This window comes from Emys orbicularis, chromosome 12 (genome assembly GCF_028017835.1).
Source record: "Emys orbicularis isolate rEmyOrb1 chromosome 12, rEmyOrb1.hap1, whole genome shotgun sequence".
NCBI lineage: Eukaryota > Metazoa > Chordata > Testudines > Emydidae > Emys > Emys orbicularis.
In genome coordinates this window covers 11154282-11174247 of record NC_088694.1, presented here as the reverse complement: position 1 = coordinate 11174247, position 19966 = coordinate 11154282, and the positions used below count along the sequence as shown (strand labels likewise).

Below are 19966 nucleotides of genomic sequence, written 5' to 3'. Positions count from 1 at the left end.
TTTTGTAGTGAAAACATTGTTGGTTTATTTGTTGCCAACTTAATGAGTTTGGCTTAGGCAGAAGGCAAAATGTGGCTTGTGTGACACTATCCCAAATGCAGGGCCAGCTCCAGGCACCAGCTCAGCAAGCAGGTGCTTGGGGCGGCCAACAGAGGGGGGTGGCACGTCCGGCTCTTCGGCGGCAATTCCGTGGCGGGTCCCTCACTCCCTCTCGGAGCGAAGGACCGGCCACCAAATTGCCGCCGAAGACTGAAGTGGCAGCGGTAGAGCTGATCGCGATTGCTGCGGGGGTTTTTTGTTTTTTTTTCCTGCTTGGGGCGGCAAAAACCCTGGAGCCAGCCCTGCCCAAATGTTCTTCCTCCCCAACTCTGGTATAAAAACTACACAATTCCTGAGGTGAAGTATATAAAGAGAAAATAAAACCTCCCTGTGAAGATTTATTAATTCATGAGGATTCTGGTTCACCTCTGTTTTCTCTTACACGTACTTGATCTTAACTATTTGCCATCACTTCTTGGCCTCTCTTACAAAGTCCATTTTTAACCAACTGAATATTAACCCATCTCCACAGGCTAGAGATGAGCCTGGTTCAAACCCCTAAACTCTGGGAGAGTTTGGACCCAGATCTGAATTTTGCAGCTGGCCTCAATCTGTATAATGCACTGAACCCAAACCCCAAATCTGAACACCCTGAACCTTTCAGCAACTTCAGATATATATCTGGTTCCAAATTTTGTGGCTCCGACCCATCTCTTGGTAACCAGGCACACTGTGCTGAATCAAAGCCTCATAAAAGTCCAAGCAAATTAAGTCAACTTCATTAGGCCTCTGCTTTCATTGCCATTCTTTCAAAGAAATGAATTGGGTTTGATAAGTATATGATGACCACACTGGATAAATCTCTTGTGACTATCTCTGTCCAGGCTGTGAGTCTTTCTCATTTGGTCCCTGATCATGATCTCTAATTTTTTCCCCAAAATGGAAGTGCAACTTATAAATATGTATTTTCTTGATTCTTTCCTGTGTCCTCTGTGTTACTAGCCTCGCAATTAAATGAGAAAACACTAAGTCCGTACCTTAACACCAAGGTGCACACATGGCAAAGAGTATGGTTTTAAATCAAAGTCAGTGAGCACGGAGGTTGGAATTTCAGGAAACAGTTCTTCTTGTGAAATATTGAAGCCTACAAAGAAATTGAGGATCACCAGGATATTCCCATAGATGGCAAGGAACGGAGAGCTACGCATGGCATAACGACGCCGGTCACGAACCATCCAAATGATACAAGACCAAATCAGCAGAACAAAAGTCAGCCAGCTGTTGTGGGTGATGCTCCAAACCTGCAAACAGATACGTCTAAGTGAAAGAATGCTGCTGTTTAAATCTTAATGAAGCCAAAATCAGGGATAGCTGAAAAGCAAGAGCCATATTACCAGCTTCAGTCTTTAATTTTGACCTCCACTTTGGCACATGCACCTATGGCCACAACAGTGAACATATTTCTATTTCATGTCCCTCTATCAAGCAGCTGGACAACCAACAGCCTGATTTACACCCAGGTGCAGGTTCTCTATGCATAACACAGGCACATGCTCCCATCTGTGCAAAAGTAGACACAAAACTGTAGGCCAGTTTGAGATTAGCTGAAAATATAGCCCAAAGTGCGCTGTCCATTACAAAATCAGAGTAGATAGGATTTCTTATTACCAGATATGCTTTTTCTATTAGTGTTCTTCATTGCAATGGCAAGGGGAGCATATTCTCAGAGCTTGCTCTAAAAGTGAACTTGCTGTGGATTTACTATGTAGCAGATACAGCAATGACTGGATTCTGATCACTCCTTGCTAACATTTTACTCTGCAATGGGCAGTTCTGATCTATTCACCATTTCTCATTCTACAACACATTCCACAATATATGCAGAATTTTGTTGGACCTCATGAAAGTAGTGCAGAATATGAAGTCTTGCCCTAGAGCAGTGGTTCCCAAACTTGTTCCACCGCTTGTACAGGGAAAGCCCTGGTGGGCCGGGCCAGTTTGTTTACCTGCCGCATCCGCAGGTTCGGTCGATCGCAGCTCCCAATGGCCGCAGTTCGCTGCTCCAGGCCAATGGGAGCTGCTGGAAACTGCGCGGGTCGAGGACGTACTGGCCGCCACTTCCAGCAGTTCCCATTGGCCTGGAGCAGCGAACCGCGGCCAGTGGGAGCCGCGATCGGCCGGACCTGCGGACGCGGCAGGTAAACAAACCGGCCGGGCCCACCAGGGGCTTTCCCTGCACAAGCGGCGGAACAAGTTTGGGAACCACTGCCCTAGAAAAAAGCAGTGAATCCGTTTCTTACAAGGTTTTGAGGCACTATACAACGTTTTCCTCCCCACACCAATGAATGTATTCCACGCTATAACAAACTCTTTAGGAAGGCTAATGGAAACCAGAAAATGACACGAAGGTACAAAAAAGAGTCCCATCAACTCCATATCTTACCATCATGGCAATCAGTGCACTGACATAACTTTGATTCATAATGAACTGCCCCAGTACTGCCATACTGCTAGTGCCATCCCCATCAGCGTCTGCGTTTTCAGGGCAGGTGCTATCGTCTGTAAGAAATGTAAAGTGTATAGATACAGATGAAGGTGATTGAAGGGTCTCTAGTACACAGCTGAGCCCTTACATTGAGAATTGATGCTATTCTGTATCCATTAGAAGTTTTGTCTTAGGCGTGTGTGTTTTGTGACTGCACTTAAGGGGGTATGTGCGCAACTCCCCTGAACTTTGGAAGGAGTTGACCATACCTCCATAGATACTGTGTAGAAAATATACCTCCGAAATGATCAATGTTAAATGGATGGAGATAATTTCTTGCTTTACATATGTAAATATAACTCCCTGTAACTCAAACTCATTTACCTGCAGGTTTTGCCTTGCTGCAGGTATCATATAATGCACAAGATTCCTTGGCCTCACCCACCGAGGATGCTGCGTTCCACACCTCATTCAAAAATTAGCTAGTTTTCCAAGATGGCAGTGACAGAGCCAACCATAGAAGGAGGAGCCTGGTCTACCTGTATAACCTTGATCAGAAAAATGTACTGGGAGATGCTGTGCATATGACAAATGCAAAATGACATCAAATTCTTTCTTTCCTGTTCTTCTTGGTGCTGCCTGCTTTCCAAGATGCTAGATGCCTACTACACTTTGTGGTTTGTGTGTCATGCTTTTTCATGCAATGATGCAAACATCACTCTCAGATGTACAGTACCTGATACAGGAGTGCTGTGTCCTTCACTGGGGTCAGCACTGGCTGTGAGGCTCCTGCCATGTTCACACTGTAAAAGGGGCGTGTCCTGCCAGCTTCCATTTGAAAAATAAGCCACCTAGAAAAGGAAATAGAATAGTGTCTCTCCTGCCTCGCTTTTCTACAGACACTGTGCCATGCATGAGTCTAGGATGCTGGTGTGACAGATTTGGAGCTGCTCTGTAATTGATGAATACTGTATGTTGACCTGGCTATTGGGATGTTTATTGTATGACTATATTGGGGACTAACAGGAGATTGGCAGGGGGTAAACAAGCAAGAAGGGAAAGAATGGCTCAAGATAAGCCACTTCGCAGCAAACAGCTGAGAGTTTTTAAGAGAAAAAGCCAGGACAGGAAAAGTCCTGCAAACATAGGAGGTCAAAAGTGGGAGGCTATTTGGGAGAACCAGAATAAGATGGAGGCACAGTGAGGTATCTGAAGAAGTTACACCTGCATAGATTACCATTGGGGGAGATACGTTTTTAAGTAAGAGATGAATGTGGACTGTTTGTTTGGTTAAAATCCTTTGTTCCTGTTGTTAGAATAAACAATACGTGGTTTTCAGAAGGCTGTCTGAGCACAGTGTTCACCACTAGTCAAACTCCCAAAGGGAAGAACCGCAGGGGCCCAAATTCAGTCAGAATTCACGTAACCATGTAAGCACAGTTGATACATAGGGTACTGTATCCCAGGGCCCAGCCTCAGAGTGGAAGAATTGCAATATTCCATGCTGGGTTAGGAAAAGGCACAAGGCCTGACACCTGTGGGAATGTACTCAGAGACCAGAAAGGGGACAGAGATGCAGCTAGCCTTGTAAATGTCACAGCTGGTTTCCAGAGTGCACCAAGAAAACAGTGAAGTGGAGTGACTGCACTGAATGTGGTGTCTATGGGACCTCTTGGGTTTCAGAAATCCAGCCACTTATTTAGGTGCCTAATTACGGAATTAAGGGCCTACCTTTAAGCATTCACTCATGAAAATGTTGGCCCTTCCTACAAAACCCAAATGATGGGCCTGTTCTGAACCGTTAATATCCCCTGTAACAGTTGCAGTTGCAGGAACCTTCTTAAGATAGCCATTACCTTTTTCTTCTCATTCTTTGCCATCCAGAGCATGGTGTCCAGCTCCAACTTACTCTGCTTTTCCAGTGGCGACTGGATGCCCTCTTTACATTCCTGTATTAAAGGAAATATAACACACAGCTGTCACACCACCTCCGAACACAGCTATATACCATCCAATACAATTGTTACTGCACTGTTACAGGCCATCACCCTTATAATATTCCATGGACACGATCCAGGTGGGAACTGGAACAGCAGACATGGCCTATTTTCACGTTTGTGCAATGCACAGGACAAGAGCGATGAATATTTAAAGAACTTCCTGCCAGGCCTCCCTCATAAATTCCAGGGGGGAAATGGAGAAATCATGTGGAAAGACAGATTTTTTTCTTGATTTCTCTCCTGAATGTGGCTGTATTTAATTATGGTGCCATTTGTGATCTGTCTTATCCATTCTGCACTTTGACCCATGCATTACCTTAGGACTCAGAGCCCACTGCTGAAGCAACATGACCAGTGAATAATATAATACAAGCAGCAAAAGAGGATTTAAAAACACAGGCCAGCTTAATCCAGAATGAATCTGCAGCTTCCAGGTTTCTGTGCTGTTTGTCTTGATGAGCGCCACCATCCCCAGGAGCCTGGAGAAACAAAAGTTGGAGACAGTGCTAGCACTGGTTGTCATCTATAATTTTTACTATTGCTGTTTTTATATTAAGAATTTTTCAGAACAGTGTCAAATAATACTAAATACTTTACTACTAAAAATAAGATCTCACTGATCATCCTCATTTTTATTGTTCTGTCAAACTGCCTTTATTTGCAACTCACAGTAATTATTAAAGAGACAATGACAAATTCCTGATGCACTCTAGGGGTTAGAGAAGGCGACTGGGCATGAGTCCTTGGGTGACCTCCTGGCCCATTGAGGTCAATAGCAAAACTCCCATTTTGACTTCAGTTGGGCCAGGATTTTTCTGGATTCGATTCTATTCTCCGGCCACAGTTTTCCTGTGTGACTTTGAGAAAGTTATTTAGCCTCAACTCCTCCATTTATAAAATGGAGATGATGATAAAGCACAGAAGACTTGTGGCTTAATGTTTATAAATTGCCATGAACTCCTCCGATAAAAGGTACTAGGCAACAACAAAGTAATGGAAGTCCTAAAAGCTTAAAAGCAAATGTGTTCCCTACAAATCTCTCTTCTTGGGAAATGTTGATATATTACTTGTTTTTATACTGTCTCAATGGGTCAACTTAGGATCATATGTATATATTTCAATTCTGCCTTTAAATCAGTTTATTTTAAAGTATTAACCCTATCCTTTTCTGTATGGAAGTTGACGTCTTTACCTGGCATAAATGTCATCAGGAGGAACCAGGTCCTGAAAGTATGGCAACTGGTACAGGTAAAGGGCAGCAAGGTGACCTGCACTGAAGATAGCCATCATCACACACAAACTGCTGAAGGTGACCACGGTAATGGGACGATGACAAGCCCACCAGGAGCACAGGCCCAGGAAGGTGAAAAAGTAGATTGCAGAAGTCACAGAAGGCAAAATTATACCTAGGGGGGGAAACAGGCCATGAAAGGGCTTCTGTTCCACAGCAAACAGGATACACAGATCAGGCCAAAGTGGCTCCTCAATTGATGGACAGTGACCCCAACTAGTAAGAGAAGCCACTGTGAAAGTGCCATTGATTAATTTCCATATGAATAAAAATTAAGCAACCAGAACACAGTCTTAGGTGATGCCTTCAACCATCTTAACTAACTAGAAAAGAAAGTGAGACCCTCACAGTTTTCCGTGGGCCAAGGGACTTGCCCATTGCAGACAAATTCCCCTCTCCAACCTCCAATGAACAGCTGTGTAAAGGTCTCCCTGCAGCTCTGAAAAGGAAATTCTGCCCCATAAGTGATTACAATTTTGCAACAATAACCTATGACAATAAAGGCTGACAACAACACAACAAGGCATAGATCAAACAAAAAATAATTGGGCAACAGCAAATAACCAGCAAGAACAGTTGGGTGATGAAGAGGATTGCTTCTAGCTGCTTGTCTTGTTTTTCATGCTTTGTTTATGGGATGGAGACTCTTACCTCCTTTTAACCTCCTGCTTTAACTTTCTTACCTGCTAAGCCTAATAGAAGAGTTGCTACCACCTTTCCAGCACTTGTCAGGATGGCTTCAAATATGATTTTCAAGCCTGCTAGGAACGCAGTGACTTTCTGAATGAAATCTGGTTTTCGGTCACCTTCTTTTCCCAAATCCTCTTCAGATAAACAGTCGGTCTCTTCCTCGTCACTGTCCCCTGTTTCTGTTTCATAGTCCTGTGGAAACAAGAATGACTAAGCAAGATCTGAGCATGAAAACCAAGCTGTTGCTAGACGGATCCGAAACTCCTTGACTGCGCCATCTCAGTCATTAAGACGATTATGTTTTACAGCATGGATCTGCTGCAGTGCAGAATTAGGCACAAAATCCTATTGAAAAAATAATGATCATGGCACATTTAAGTCCCTAAATACTTCACTGAAACCATACAGTCTGAGGTGTGAACACTTGTTCCTGTGATCTCATCAGACTAGACAGACAGTCATGAATAGGGAGAAAGCAAATCTCATGTCTGTGTACATAAGGTAGGACTCACTCCACTGGCTTAGGGAGTGGAATTGTTTCTTTAGTTTCCTGCACAGCGGTCCCACTATGGAGCAGTCATCGGGTTTTGTTTCTGTAAGTGAATGTAATCCAGTGCCCATGTGGCTCCCACACACACAGCCCAATTCATTTTGCCCCATCTGAAAATGTCCAATGGTTTAGCCTGCTGAAGTCTTAATTCATGTAAGAGGATGCTGAACATACCATCTCCTCCTCATCATCATCGTCCTCGTCCTCATCCTGCTCCTGGTCTTCAGAATGAAGCCGCATTTTGGGAAGATGAGGTTTCACCTGTTTTTTACAAAGCCTTATAACCATGAAGCCAATGAAAAGCATTCCAATGTCAGGAACCAGGAGGCGGATGATATTTCCAGCATCAACTTTGCTGAGCCTGCAGAGTGGAAAGCACACGAGTGAAACATAAGGCTAGTGCTCAGAAATGACAGTCTAATTTTTCCAAATGTTCCTGTAATAATTAACCGGAAAACTAATCCCAGAAATGCATCTGTGCATTAAAAAAATGACCTAAGAATGAAGTGCACTTGGTTATCCTATTGCAATTTGCTTTATTGTAGTTTCTGTATTCCACAGCAGAGAACAATACCACATTATTAAATAGCAGGTAATATTACACTCAGATACTGAGCAGAATTTTTTAAGATGTCTTTTTTCCCACGATTGGCATTGAACATCTGCTGAAATGAAAAAATATAATCTTCAAATCTCTTAATATTTAACAGAATGTGAGCAAAGTAAGAGTTTTATTATAAACACAGCTTATAACGTTTGTAATGTTAAGAAAAGAATTGTTGATACTCTGATAACAAAAATCAATAAAAACAATTTTAAATACAAAGTCAACAGGTCACTGAACAATCAGCTTTAGAACACTGTCAAAATTACCAGCTCCGGTGATGTGTGTTTCATGTTCATTTAGTCTGCATCTCTGGTTCAAATGGCTTTAGAATTTGTAGTGTATTTTTTTCAGAGCAAACTGTCAAGCCTGGCAAAGTGGAGACCTCTAAAAAAAATTTAATGGATTTTTTTCCCACACCAATAGGATAGAAAGGTTTTTACAGCTCTTTCAGATCAGCAAAAAAAGAGAGATCTCCCATATTAACAGACAACCCCATCTGCAACATCTAAGTGTATATTTAATTGACCATACTTGCTAAATCAACCACTAAAATAGATATTGCTCTTATTTTTAATTATAATACAATAGGACTTAAAGGCCTCAGTCAGACTCAGGTCCTCTGTGTGCTAGGTACTGTACAAACATGTGATAAATACACGGTCCTTACCCTAAAGAATTAATTCTCCCCTTCAAGATGTACTCACATAGCTTGCAGAAGGATTGTAATTCCCTGCAATACCAGGTGTTCTCATGTATAATTTGGCGCTTTCTTACAGACCTAAACAAATCTGTGATATTATTATTAAGCATTCAATTTTCAGTGTCTATATCTTAAAAGAAGAGACAGCAACTGATATCCTACCTTAGAATTCCAAAATGACCAAGCACGTCCTCCCATCCATAGCCTACTAGAAAAGAACAAAGAGGCCTGTTTATAAACTGATTCCCTAATGTTTCCAAACCCAAACATTCATTCTCATCAATAGGCTTGTGTCTCACTTTCCTGCCTGCATCCTTCTGGAAAGTAAATCTATAGACGGCGGAAATACTGCATACCATGCAGAACACTAAAATAGGGAGGGCTTTTGCTATTGTCTTCAGTGAGTGCAGTATAACACCCCAAACCAAGATTCATTGATATGGATCACTTTATACGGCAACAAAACTGGGGTGACAGGAATCTAATCTATTTTACATTTAAAGAGTTTCAAAATACTTCCAAAGAACATTCCTGCAAAATGCTTCGTCTGCACATGTAAAGCATGTGGGCCAAGATTTCCGAAGGGGACTAGCAATTGTGGGATTTCAGTGGGATTGAAGCGAATGTTTAAATGCATTAGGGGCAGCTTTAGGAGCAATGCGAGCGGTATCTGAACGGCAACCTTTGAACCCAGGGTTTGTTTCAGCCCAGAGTAGAAATGCAGTCAGAGGAGAAGTTGAGATCAATCAAAATCCTTTATAGCTCACGGGTAATTGGATGCAGGTCCATCTCTAATGGTGGCATTCTGCTCCCGTAGATGAATTCCTTGGGCTCTTTACCATAGGATAAATTATTGCAGTGGAATCAAATTTACCATTAGGTGGCAGGTAGTAGAATGCAATTTGAAACGCCACTTGGATCACAAGGAAAGTGAAGCTGGTGTAATTTATCGCTCTAAGGAGCTGCCGTGTGCCTCCTGAAAAATAAAATGCTGGCTTTGTTACAATAGCGCACCAAGTATCCTACAAAACAGGTGACAAGCCAAGGTCCCTGCCGTAAGAGCTAACAGACTAAATCAGATGGATACAATGCATGGGGCAACAGCTCCCTGCCCTTCCCAACTGCACTGACAAAAACAGTTCCACCCACAGAAAGACCAAACATCCGCCAGCCCAAGGCCAGTGATTGGGGCCAGCCCGCAGGGCTAACAAATAGAAAGATGTACAACTGCAGCTACGCTCTTTCTACATCAAATAAAGGAAGTAAATAAGATCTTAGCACAATGTGCCTCTATAGAATTCTACATAGTGGAATTTACTTATTCAGTTAATTTAATTTGTCTGAACACAATATTCATAGTCTAGAATTTGAAGGCGGTCCCCTACCTTTCATTGTGACAGCTGTAGGCTTGGGGAACAGTGGAATAAGCAGTAGAAAGATGAGATAGGCCAGAGACAATCCATTGTATCTGAATGATATCGCTGTGAAATAATCAAACGTGACTTTAACTGAGACAAAATTGGGAATAAAAACGAAGACTATGTATGTATGTGTCATTAACACTGGATCAGTAGCGGAATTTCGATATTTTATTTCAAAGCTATCGCTCATTCCCTCTAACTTCTAACCATAAGACTACTCCATTCTTCGGTACAAGAGCCATGACTATGTATTCTGCTATTTTGCTCTGCCTCTTGCTGCTTTGATTTTATTTTTTACCCCTTGTTATCTCTTCAGTGAATCATTCTCAGATTCATTTTTCTTCTTTATTACTATTCTCGTGGACCCACAATATCCTAGGTGCTCTGCAGACATATAGCAAGATACACTCCCATTCCTAAAGTGCTTACAGTGTAAAGAGACAAACACAGGGGGAAAGATAGAGGATGTTCCAGTGGCTAGGACACTAGCCTGGGACTCAGCAGTTCCCTACTCTGCCACAGACTTCCTGTGTGACCTTGAGCAACTCACTTAGTCTCTGCTTTAATTCCTTATCTGTAAAATGGGCATAATAACACTGCCCTACCTAACAGGGGTATTGTGAGGATAAATACATTCAAGACTGTTTGTTGCTCAGATAGCTTGCTAATGGAAGCCATATGAGTATTCGTGGTAGATATGAAGGGTCCTGGAAAGGGATAAAACATGCTCTACGATCAAAGTGATGATCACTTGAATTATCACATGAATCAGTACCATTCCGTAATTAAGGCTCTGTTGTGGCCTGTTGTCATAGTGCAGATTAAATGTCTTTATAATGTATGAAAAATGATTATCCTTACCACACTTACAGCAGTCACTCTTAGGATAAAGATTTAATCATAAGTAATCAGATGTATGAACTGTGGGTAGGTATAGGTTTGTATTGGCAGGGAATATGTTGTGGTGGCAAGTAGGAGGGGAATATGGATGAGTATGTGGTTGTGAATCTAGAGTTAGGGGTGGTTTGGATGCAAATTTTTCCTTTGCTAGGGATTTTTAAGATTTTTGTATTGTATTGTGATTGTATTGATGAGAAATGGGCTTGAAGCATGCTTGACTTTAATGAAGGGTTTTTTTGAGGAGAGGAGCTATAACTATTCCCATGTACCCCTCTGTCTAGAAACACAGCATATAATCCTGCACTTCTTATAACAGCTTGCACTGAAATCAAAGGGACCCTTGTCTTATGAAAGAGTTTGGGAATGGACCACTAAACTTTAAAATCTGTATTGACCTCAAACCTCTATTTCAAGTAAATTGTCAATAACACATGCAAACCATTGAAAATGTGCAATTCATTTAATCAGCTATAAAACTAATATTACCAGATTAAAAAACAACAACAACAAATTGGCCAGCTTTGCAATGCAAAATATTTTTGCTATGGAAATTCACCTTTCAAGCATTGTATTTGGAAAAGAAACCTAGATTATAAACCCTACAAAGAAATGTATAATCCAGACAAATTTTATATGTAGTAAATATTATAAAAACAGTAATGTAGTTGCAGGCTTCTATTTTCCAGGATTGCTTACTTATAGAGGAAGTAGGATAAAGCTGCAATTAATCTTTAGCTGATATATTTTTATGATCAGTTAACTCTAATATAAACTTGTACTATTATACGCTAAATTTCCTAAATGTAGTCTCTCTCGCTGTAAGTGTAAAATATTACTGAGTACATTAAATACAAAGTGTTTTTTAAAACAAAAATGTACAACAATAAGAAATCAAGCCACGATAAGAAAATATGAATTTAGGAGAGCAGGTTTGCCTCATGCCGTAAAGACAAAGCTATCTGAATTGGAACCTGTGTATGAAATTGACTAGTAGAGTAGAACAATGAAAGAAAATATTTTGTCCATGCGTTTTTGCCAGGATAGTGTTATATGATTAAAACTTAAGAGATATAGTAGCTGTACAAAAACAATAAGATCTCAGGAGGATAAATTAAATTATAAATGGATAAATTAAATTATAATAATATACTGCAATTTTATCAATTCACATTTTATAATCAGGGCCTTCATTAGAAGAATACACTAAGCAGACCTTCACTAAAAAAGCAGACCTATCAACTGAGCAAAACAGGATTTAATCCGAGTGCCCCTCAAAGCAGGGGCCATGATATTTTGGTAGTGATCCTTCATTGCAAAACAATTTTCTCTAAAAGTATTATCCATCAGGAAGATATTTTGGAGAATAGAGAGAACATCTTCCAAGATGTCCCGAAACATACACACATGTATTACTTACCACCATAGCACTTGAATACAAGATGCAGGAAAATGTAATGTGTTTTCCATCTTCTGTAAATTAATAATCCCACACTATAAATAAGTGGTTGCCTAGTATTCTTCCCCACCTGAAGTATGTGATGTTCTATCCAATACAATACAATTGTATTTTATATAGTATCTCTCGTTCAAATTATAGCCAAATGAGTTCTCTAAAACCAACTTGTTAAAACTTCTTTCTTTTAGTTCTCATACTGTTTTTGGTTGAATTTTAAATGAATTTGGCCAGTTTCATCCCTGGTCTAGATTTAATGTCCTCCATGGAATTACATCAAAGATAAATTTTGCCCACTTTTCATACCATCTTGATACATTACTCTTTAAACATGAATGGAAATTTTCTTACCTGCTATCAAGGAAAATGGCAAAACTAATCTAAAAAGCAGCCCACAGGCTAAATTATTCGCCATGCTCTTCTCTCCTCAGGGTGTTGCCGGGAACTGGGAGGCATCCACAAACTCTGGTTCAACACTGGTGGCCTATGTTGTCTGAGAAAAGGAGTGACCTTACAATAAGCCTTTTCTGACTTCTATCCCTTTCTGTTTGTCCTTTTTAAATGTAAACCCAAAACCTTACAAAACTGCATTAAAAATGTGATCAGCGAGGCAATCGATTTCTGAGTAAGAAATTGTTACAGCAACCAGAAGGCTAAGATCAGGGACTTGTCCAGTAATCCTCATTTTTCTCTGAGATGGGAACTATTGATCCCTTCTTTCTTTCCCACTTTAATCTGGCCTTTTTCTCTTTAGTGCTGAACAAGTATTCTTAAACTTGGCTGTCAGAGCTACATTGATCTTTCTTTCCAAAGTCTCCTTGCTTGTTGCTTTCCAGGTCCTAATAGGTAGTCAGACTAGAAACTATCCTCTAAACTGCAATTAGGAATTTTTCCCCCAAACCTGCTGAATTGCCAGTAGCCATTGAAAGTTTAACCTGGATTACAAGCCAAATACAACCAATTGTATATTGTAGAATAAAGTACCTCCTTGTATATGCTTAGCAAAAAGCGTAGTTAGTCAAGGAAAGAGATTTCAAAGGTACAGAGAGGTCTAAGCAGAAATCCAAATGTTTTACAATACAGCACATATTTTTTTATACAGCTCTATCTCCGGTTTGTTTAAAAACAAGTATAAATTACAATATTAGTTGCAACATTGTAACATTTTTCACTGAGGCTGTACATTTCTAGACATCGGGAACGCAGCAATTCACTTGGAGCCTGATCCAATGCCCATTAAAGTCAGTGGGAGTCTTTGAGATCAAAGATCAGGTCTTTGAGCAGAAATTAAGCTCCAGTGATTTCAGTCTGAGTTTTCAGCAGGATAGTATTTGGTCCATGGATCTTAACTTAGGTCATGGGCATACATGCCCAGTGACTAAAGGGCTAATTATCTCACAAACACTTAGCTAACACTCATTTGTTCAGGAGACCTAAATTCCCCTGCAGTTTCACTTGCGGAATTTATTTGTCACTTCCAAGCCTAAAGATTGAAATAGAGTGTTGCTGGCCTAAGATGGCTGCAAGACATGACTGTATTTCAATGAGGGGTTACTTTGTGAGCTCTGGGTAAAGTGATTTGGGCTCTCATAGTTGCTCTAGAAATAAAAGGCTTTGGAGTAATTACATTGCAGGTGATTTCCCAGGACTTTTTCCGCTTATTTTAAAGATTAGAACTCTTCCCTCCCAAGAGCCCTTTGCAGCCCTTAGCATCCCTCTCCCCAGCCTTCTTTCTCTTTTCCGCTGCGCCCCCATCTTCCAACCATCTCTGTCAATGTGGCTTCTTTAATCATGCAGAGGAGTTGCTACTGAACAACACCTGCCCCTCCCCAGGGACTGAGTTCGCTGCCTGCATGGGATTCTTGGGAAGTGAGACAAGTAGATGGAAATGCAATCCAAGTCTCCACATGGCAATGAAGAAGCTGCCACTGGGCTGTCCAAAATGCTCTTGTCATATTCACTAACAATATATGAACTCCCTTACCGGAGCTTGGTGTGATACACTGTCTGTCTCAGAACAGCCCCATAATGCATCTGTTTCAGAAAATACAGTACTCCTTGGAAAGGCCTCAGTGTCATGCTTGTTTGACCTCCTTATTCCAGCTTGTCATCTCCAGAAGAATCCACAGTTGAAAACATACTTCTCATCTGGTGAGCAAAGAAGCTGCCAATCCTCTGAAATGGCTACCTGTCCAAGAGTCAGGAACAGAAGATAAGAAGCCAGCAGAGAGAAAACTGAAAAGGCATACTAAAAGTTGAAGAATATGAACCCTCATCATGTAACATTGGAGAATTTTGCTTCATTAAAGGTTTCTATGATAAAAAAAAATACTTTCAGTATCTAGAGCATCATCTGATCTATTCTGTGAGGTGAGGAAGAGTGATGATGTGATCAGCTGTAGCACCCGGTCAGTGGAGAAGAGAAATATCTCTGTTCTCCTTATACATTGCTTCTCTCTTACGGTTTGTCTTGTCTATTTAGATTACAAGCTCTTCAAGGTAAGGATTGTCTCCTCCTGTATGTTTGTATAGGACTGATCCTCTCTAATGCTCATGCTCTGTGGTCACGGGCAGCCGGTAGGGGAGGCTGGGGGAGGCGGTGCCACTGCCCCACCCACACTCCATCCCCAGGACCCCGCTTCGACGGTGCCACTGGGCTCCAGGGACTGGGGCCATGCCACCCGCCTTCCCAGTGCTGGGGAGCCTGTAGTGCTGCTGCTGTGCGCTCTCCCTTCTGGTACTCTGGGGCTGCGGGGGGGGGGGGGGGGGCGCTGAGGGCGCTAGCCAGCCTGGGGTGGGAGCCAGCAGCTGCGGTGGGGGGGCTCTGGGTTCCAGGGCATGCAGAAGAGGCCGGGCTGGGGCTAGCCTCCCCCAGCCACTGGTTCATGAGCCACCCATGTCTGTGGTTACAATATGGGCTTAATCTGCAGTAAAGGAGATTTCGTTTAGATATTAGGAAAAACTTTTTAACTATAAGTGTAGTTAAGCTCTGGAATAGGCTTCCCAGGGAGGTTGTGGAATCCCCATCATTGGAGTTTTTTAAGAACAGGGTTGGACAAACACCTGTTAGGAATAATCTAGGTTTTCTTGGTCCTGCCTCAGTGCAGGGGACTGGACTTGATGACCTCTCAAGGTGCCTTCTAGCCCTACTTTTCTATGAATATGGTGCTGACATTGTCTTGATCTTGATGTCAATCTCTACATCTTCCTCAAATGTTGAAGAATATCCAAGAAAGAAGACAACATAAGCGAATCATTAGCAATATTTATAAAAAGCAGTCAGTGTATCTGGACTAACGTATGTCTTAGGTTTGGGTGAGATCTGTGTGTTTTGGCCATCGTTTTCTTTGAAAATCACAATAGTTTAGTAAATATGATGACATTAATTTTATATGATAGCAATTTTCAGTCAGCATTTCTTCCTGCTTCTCTAGCTTTGCTGTTGTTCCATTGATTTAACACTAGATTATTCTCTAACTTTGATGTATTGCTTCATAGGCTGTGAAAATAACTAGGGCTATCAAGCGATAAAAAAAATTAATCGTGATTAATCACACTGTTAAACAATACTAGAATACCATTTATTTAAATATTTTGGATGTTTTCTACATTTTCAAATAAAAGTGTACAGTGCTCACTTTATATTTATTTTTGATTACAATTATTTGCACAGTAAAAAAACAAAAGAAATAGTATTTTTCAGTTCACCTAATACAAGTACTGTAGTGCAATCTCTTTATCATGAAAGTTGAATTTACAAATGTAGAATTATGTACAAAAAAACCAGCATTCAAAAATAAAACAATGTAACATTTTAGAGCCTGCAAGTCCACTCAGTCCTACTTCTTATTCAGCCAATGGATCAGAAAACAAGTTTGTTTACATTTGCAGGAGATAATGCTGCCCGCTTCTTGTTTACAATGTCACCTGAAAGTGAGAACAGGCGTTCTCATGGCAGTGGTGTAGCCGGCATCGCAAGATATTTACGTGCCAGATGTGCTGCAGATTCGTATGTCCCTTCATGCTTCAACCACCATTCCAGAGGACATGCGTCCATGCTGATGACAGATTCTGCTTGATAACAATCCAAAGCATTGCGGACTGATGCATGTTCATTTTCATTATCTGCGTCAGATGCCACCAGCAGAAGATTGATTATCTTTTTTGGTGGTTCGGGTTCTGTAATTTCCGCATCAGAATGTTGCTCTTTTAAGATTTCTGAAAGCATGCTCCACACCTCGTCCCTCTCAGATTTCGGAAGGCACTTCAGATTCTTAAACCTCGGGTCGAGTGCTGTAGCTATCTTTAGAAATCTCACATTGGTACCTTCTTTGCGTTTTGTCAAATCTGCAGTGAAAGTGTTCTTAAAATGAACAACATGTGCTGGGTGGTCATCCGAGACTGCTATAACATGAAATATACGGCAGAATGTGGGTAAAACAGAGCAGGGGATATACAATTCTCCCCCAATGAGTTCAGTCAAAAATTTAATTAATGCATTATTTTTTTAACGAGCATCATCAGCATGGAAGCATGTCCTCTGGAATGGTGGCCGAAGCACGAAGGGGCATACGAATGTTTAGCATATCTGGCACGTAAATACCTTGCAATGCCAGCTACAAAAGTGCCAATCAAATGCCTGTTCTCCCTTTCTGGTGACATTGTAAATAAGAAAAGGGCAGCATTATCTCCTGTAAATGTAAGCAAACTTGTTTGTCTTAGCGATTGGGTGAACAAGAAGTAGGACTGAGTGGACTTGTAGGCTCTGAAGTTTTACATTGTTTTGTTTTTGAGTGCAGTTATGTAACAAAAAAATCTACATTTGTAAGTTGCACTTTCACGACAAAGAGATTGCCCTACAGTACTTGTATGAATTGAAAAATACTATATCTTTTGTTTATCATTTTTACACTGCAAATATTTGTAATAAAAAAGAATATACACTTTGATTTCAATTACAACACAGAATACAATACATATGAAAATGTAGAAAAACATCCAAAATATTTAATACATTTCAATTGGTATTCTATTGATTCACAGTGCGATTAAAACGGCGATTAATCGCAATTAATTTTTTTGAATTAATCGCGTGAGTTAACTGTGATTAACCGACAGCCCTAAAAATAACACACACCCTTGTGAGAAATAGGTGCACAATGCAATGATCCAGATCCTCACTTACTAGCATTTGGCATTCCTCCATTGACTTCAATGGAGCTATGCCAATTTGCATCGCTTAGACAAGGGGTAGTCAATAGGCAGACTATGGGCCAAATCCAGATCACCAGATGCTTTTGAACAGACCCTGAAATCTTTTTATTTACTTATTATTATCATTATTGTTGTTGTTGTTGTTTATTTTCTCTGGAGTCTGGACCTTGATTAGATCTTGACCCAGAAATGTGGACCTTCACAAAAAATAATTGACTACCCCTGGCGTAGACTCTGAAGACTTGTCTACACTTAAAACACTACAGCAGTGCAGCTGCAGTGCTGCCCCTGCACCACTGTGACACTTCAGTGACAGGAGGGGTTCTCGTAGGTAATCCACTTCCTCAAGAGGTGGCAGCTAAGTCAACTGAAGAATTCTTCTGTGGCCTCAAAGCTGCTAAAGATAATTCACGCTTCCACCAAAAAAGCAATTATAAGCCATTTTGAGATTGGCACTGGGTGTGCATGGCCCCTTTATAGGACATTAACATTATATTTAGCTTAAAAAGAGAATTAATCACATGGTAAAACAGAACTCCCTTTACAGAGACCATCCAGAAGGCTGTGACGTGTTTGTACTAGTCAGCAAATAATACAGGTGGCCAGATTGTACCCTGAGTCACAAAGCCACCCGGAGTTCCTTCCAGTGCTCTGCATATGCACATTATCCCCACTCTCTAATGGCTTTAGATAAGGGACTGGTGCCTTAATTGCATAATCTAGGCTGGGGGGTGGGGGTTCATAGACTCATAGACTCATAGACTTTAAGGTCAGAAGGGACCAATATGGTCATCTAGTCTGACCTCCCGCATGATGCAGGCCACAAAAGCTGACCCACCCACTTTCCCTTAACTCAGCTGTTGAAGTCTCCAGATCGTGATTTAAAGACTTCAAGACGCAGAGAATCCTCCAGGCTGCGACCCCTGCCCTATGCTGCGGAGGAAGGCAAAAAACCTCCAGGGCCTCTGCCAATCTACCCTGGAGGAAAATTCCTTCCCGACCCCAAATATGGCGATCAGTAGAACCCCGAGCATACAGGCAAGATTCTACAGCCGGACCCTCATTTTACCAGCGATGGCACGTTAATGCCTAATTGACTAAAATCACGTTATCCCATCAAACCATTCCCTCCATAAACTTATCTAGCCTAATCTTGAAGCCAGAGAGCTCTTTCGCCCCCACCGTTTCCCTCGGAAGGCTGTTCCAAAATTTCACCCCTCTGACGGTTAGAAACCTTCGTCTAATTTCAAGCCTAAACTTCCCCACGGACAGTTTATATCCATTTGTTCTCGTGTCCACATTAGTACTGAGCTGAAATAATTCCTCTCCCTCCTTGGTATTTATCCCTTTGATATATTTAAAGAGAGCAATCATATCCCCCCTCAGCCTTCTTTTGGTTAGGCTAAACAAACCGAGCTCCTCGAGTCTCCTTTCATAGGAAAGGTTTTCCATTCCTCGGATCATCCTAGTGGCCCTTCTCTGTACCCGTTCCAGTTTGAGTTCATCCTTTTTAAACATAGGAGACCAGAACTGCACACAGTACTCCAAATGAGGTCTCACCAGCGCCTTGTATAACGGAAGCAGCACCTCCTTGTCCCTACTAGAAATACCTCGCCTAACGCATCCCAAGACCGCATTAGCTTTTTTCACAGCCACGTCACATTGCCGACTCATAGTCATCCTGCGATCAACCAGGACTCCGAGGTCCTTCTCCTCCTCCGTCACTTCCAACCGATGCGTCCCCAGCTTATAACTAAAATTCTTGTTAGTCATCCCTAAATGCATCACCTTACACTTCTCACTATTAAATCTCATCCTATTAATATTACTCCAATTTACAAGGTCATCCAAGTCTCCCTGCAGAATATCCCGATCCTTCGCCGAATTGGCAATACCTCCCAACTTTGTGTCATCCGCAAACTTTATCAGCCCACTCCTACATTCGGTTCCGAGGTCAGTAATGAAGAGATTAAATAAAATCGGACCCAAAACCGAACCTTGAGGAACCCCACTGGTGACCTCCCTCCAACCTGACAGTTCTCCTTTCAGTACTACCCGCTGCAGTCTCCCCTTTAACCAGTTCTTTATCCACCTCTGGATTTTCATATCGATCCCCATCTTTTCTAATTTAACCAATAATTCCTCATGCGGCACAGTATCAAACGCTTTACTAAAATCGAGGTATATTAGATCCACCGCATTTCCTTTATCTAGAAGGTCTGTTACTTTCTCAAAGAAGGAGATCAGGTTGGTTTGGCACGATCTGCCTTTTGTAAACCCATGTTGTAATTTGTCCCAATTGCCATTCACCTCAAGGTCCTTAACTACTTTCTCCTTCAAAATTTTTTCCAAGACCTTGCATACTACAGAAGTTAAACTAACAGGCCTGTAGTTACCCGGGTCACTTTTTTCCCCCTTCTTGAAAATAGGAACCACATTAGCTATTTTCCAGTCCAACGGTACCACCCCCGAGTTTACAGATTCATTAAAAATTATCGCTAAGGGGCTTGCTATTTCTCGCGCCAGTTCCTTCAATATTCTAGGATGAAGATCATCCGGTCCGCCCGATTTAGTCCCATTTAGCTGGTCAAGTTTGGCTTCCACCTCTGATACTGT

General features: G+C 41.5%; 1 protein-coding gene across 1 annotated transcript in view; it reads right to left on the bottom strand.

Moving 5' to 3' along the window:
- The window catches only part of LOC135886927 (piezo-type mechanosensitive ion channel component 2-like), a 59639-nt gene extending 50918 nt beyond the window's left edge, over positions 1-8721 (bottom strand). The window contains exons 1-9 of the mRNA XM_065414702.1: positions 8525-8721; positions 7230-7416; positions 6499-6697; positions 5717-5930; positions 4841-5003; positions 4381-4473; positions 3261-3375; positions 2483-2598; positions 1077-1340 (exon numbers count right to left, since the gene is read on the bottom strand). Of these exons, the coding sequence (XP_065270774.1) occupies positions 1077-1340; positions 2483-2598; positions 3261-3375; positions 4381-4473; positions 4841-5003; positions 5717-5930; positions 6499-6697; positions 7230-7416; positions 8525-8721 (1548 nt within the window). The remainder of the gene's footprint in view (positions 1-1076; positions 1341-2482; positions 2599-3260; positions 3376-4380; positions 4474-4840; positions 5004-5716; positions 5931-6498; positions 6698-7229; positions 7417-8524) is intronic.
- Between the last annotated feature and the right edge of the window lie 11245 nt (positions 8722-19966).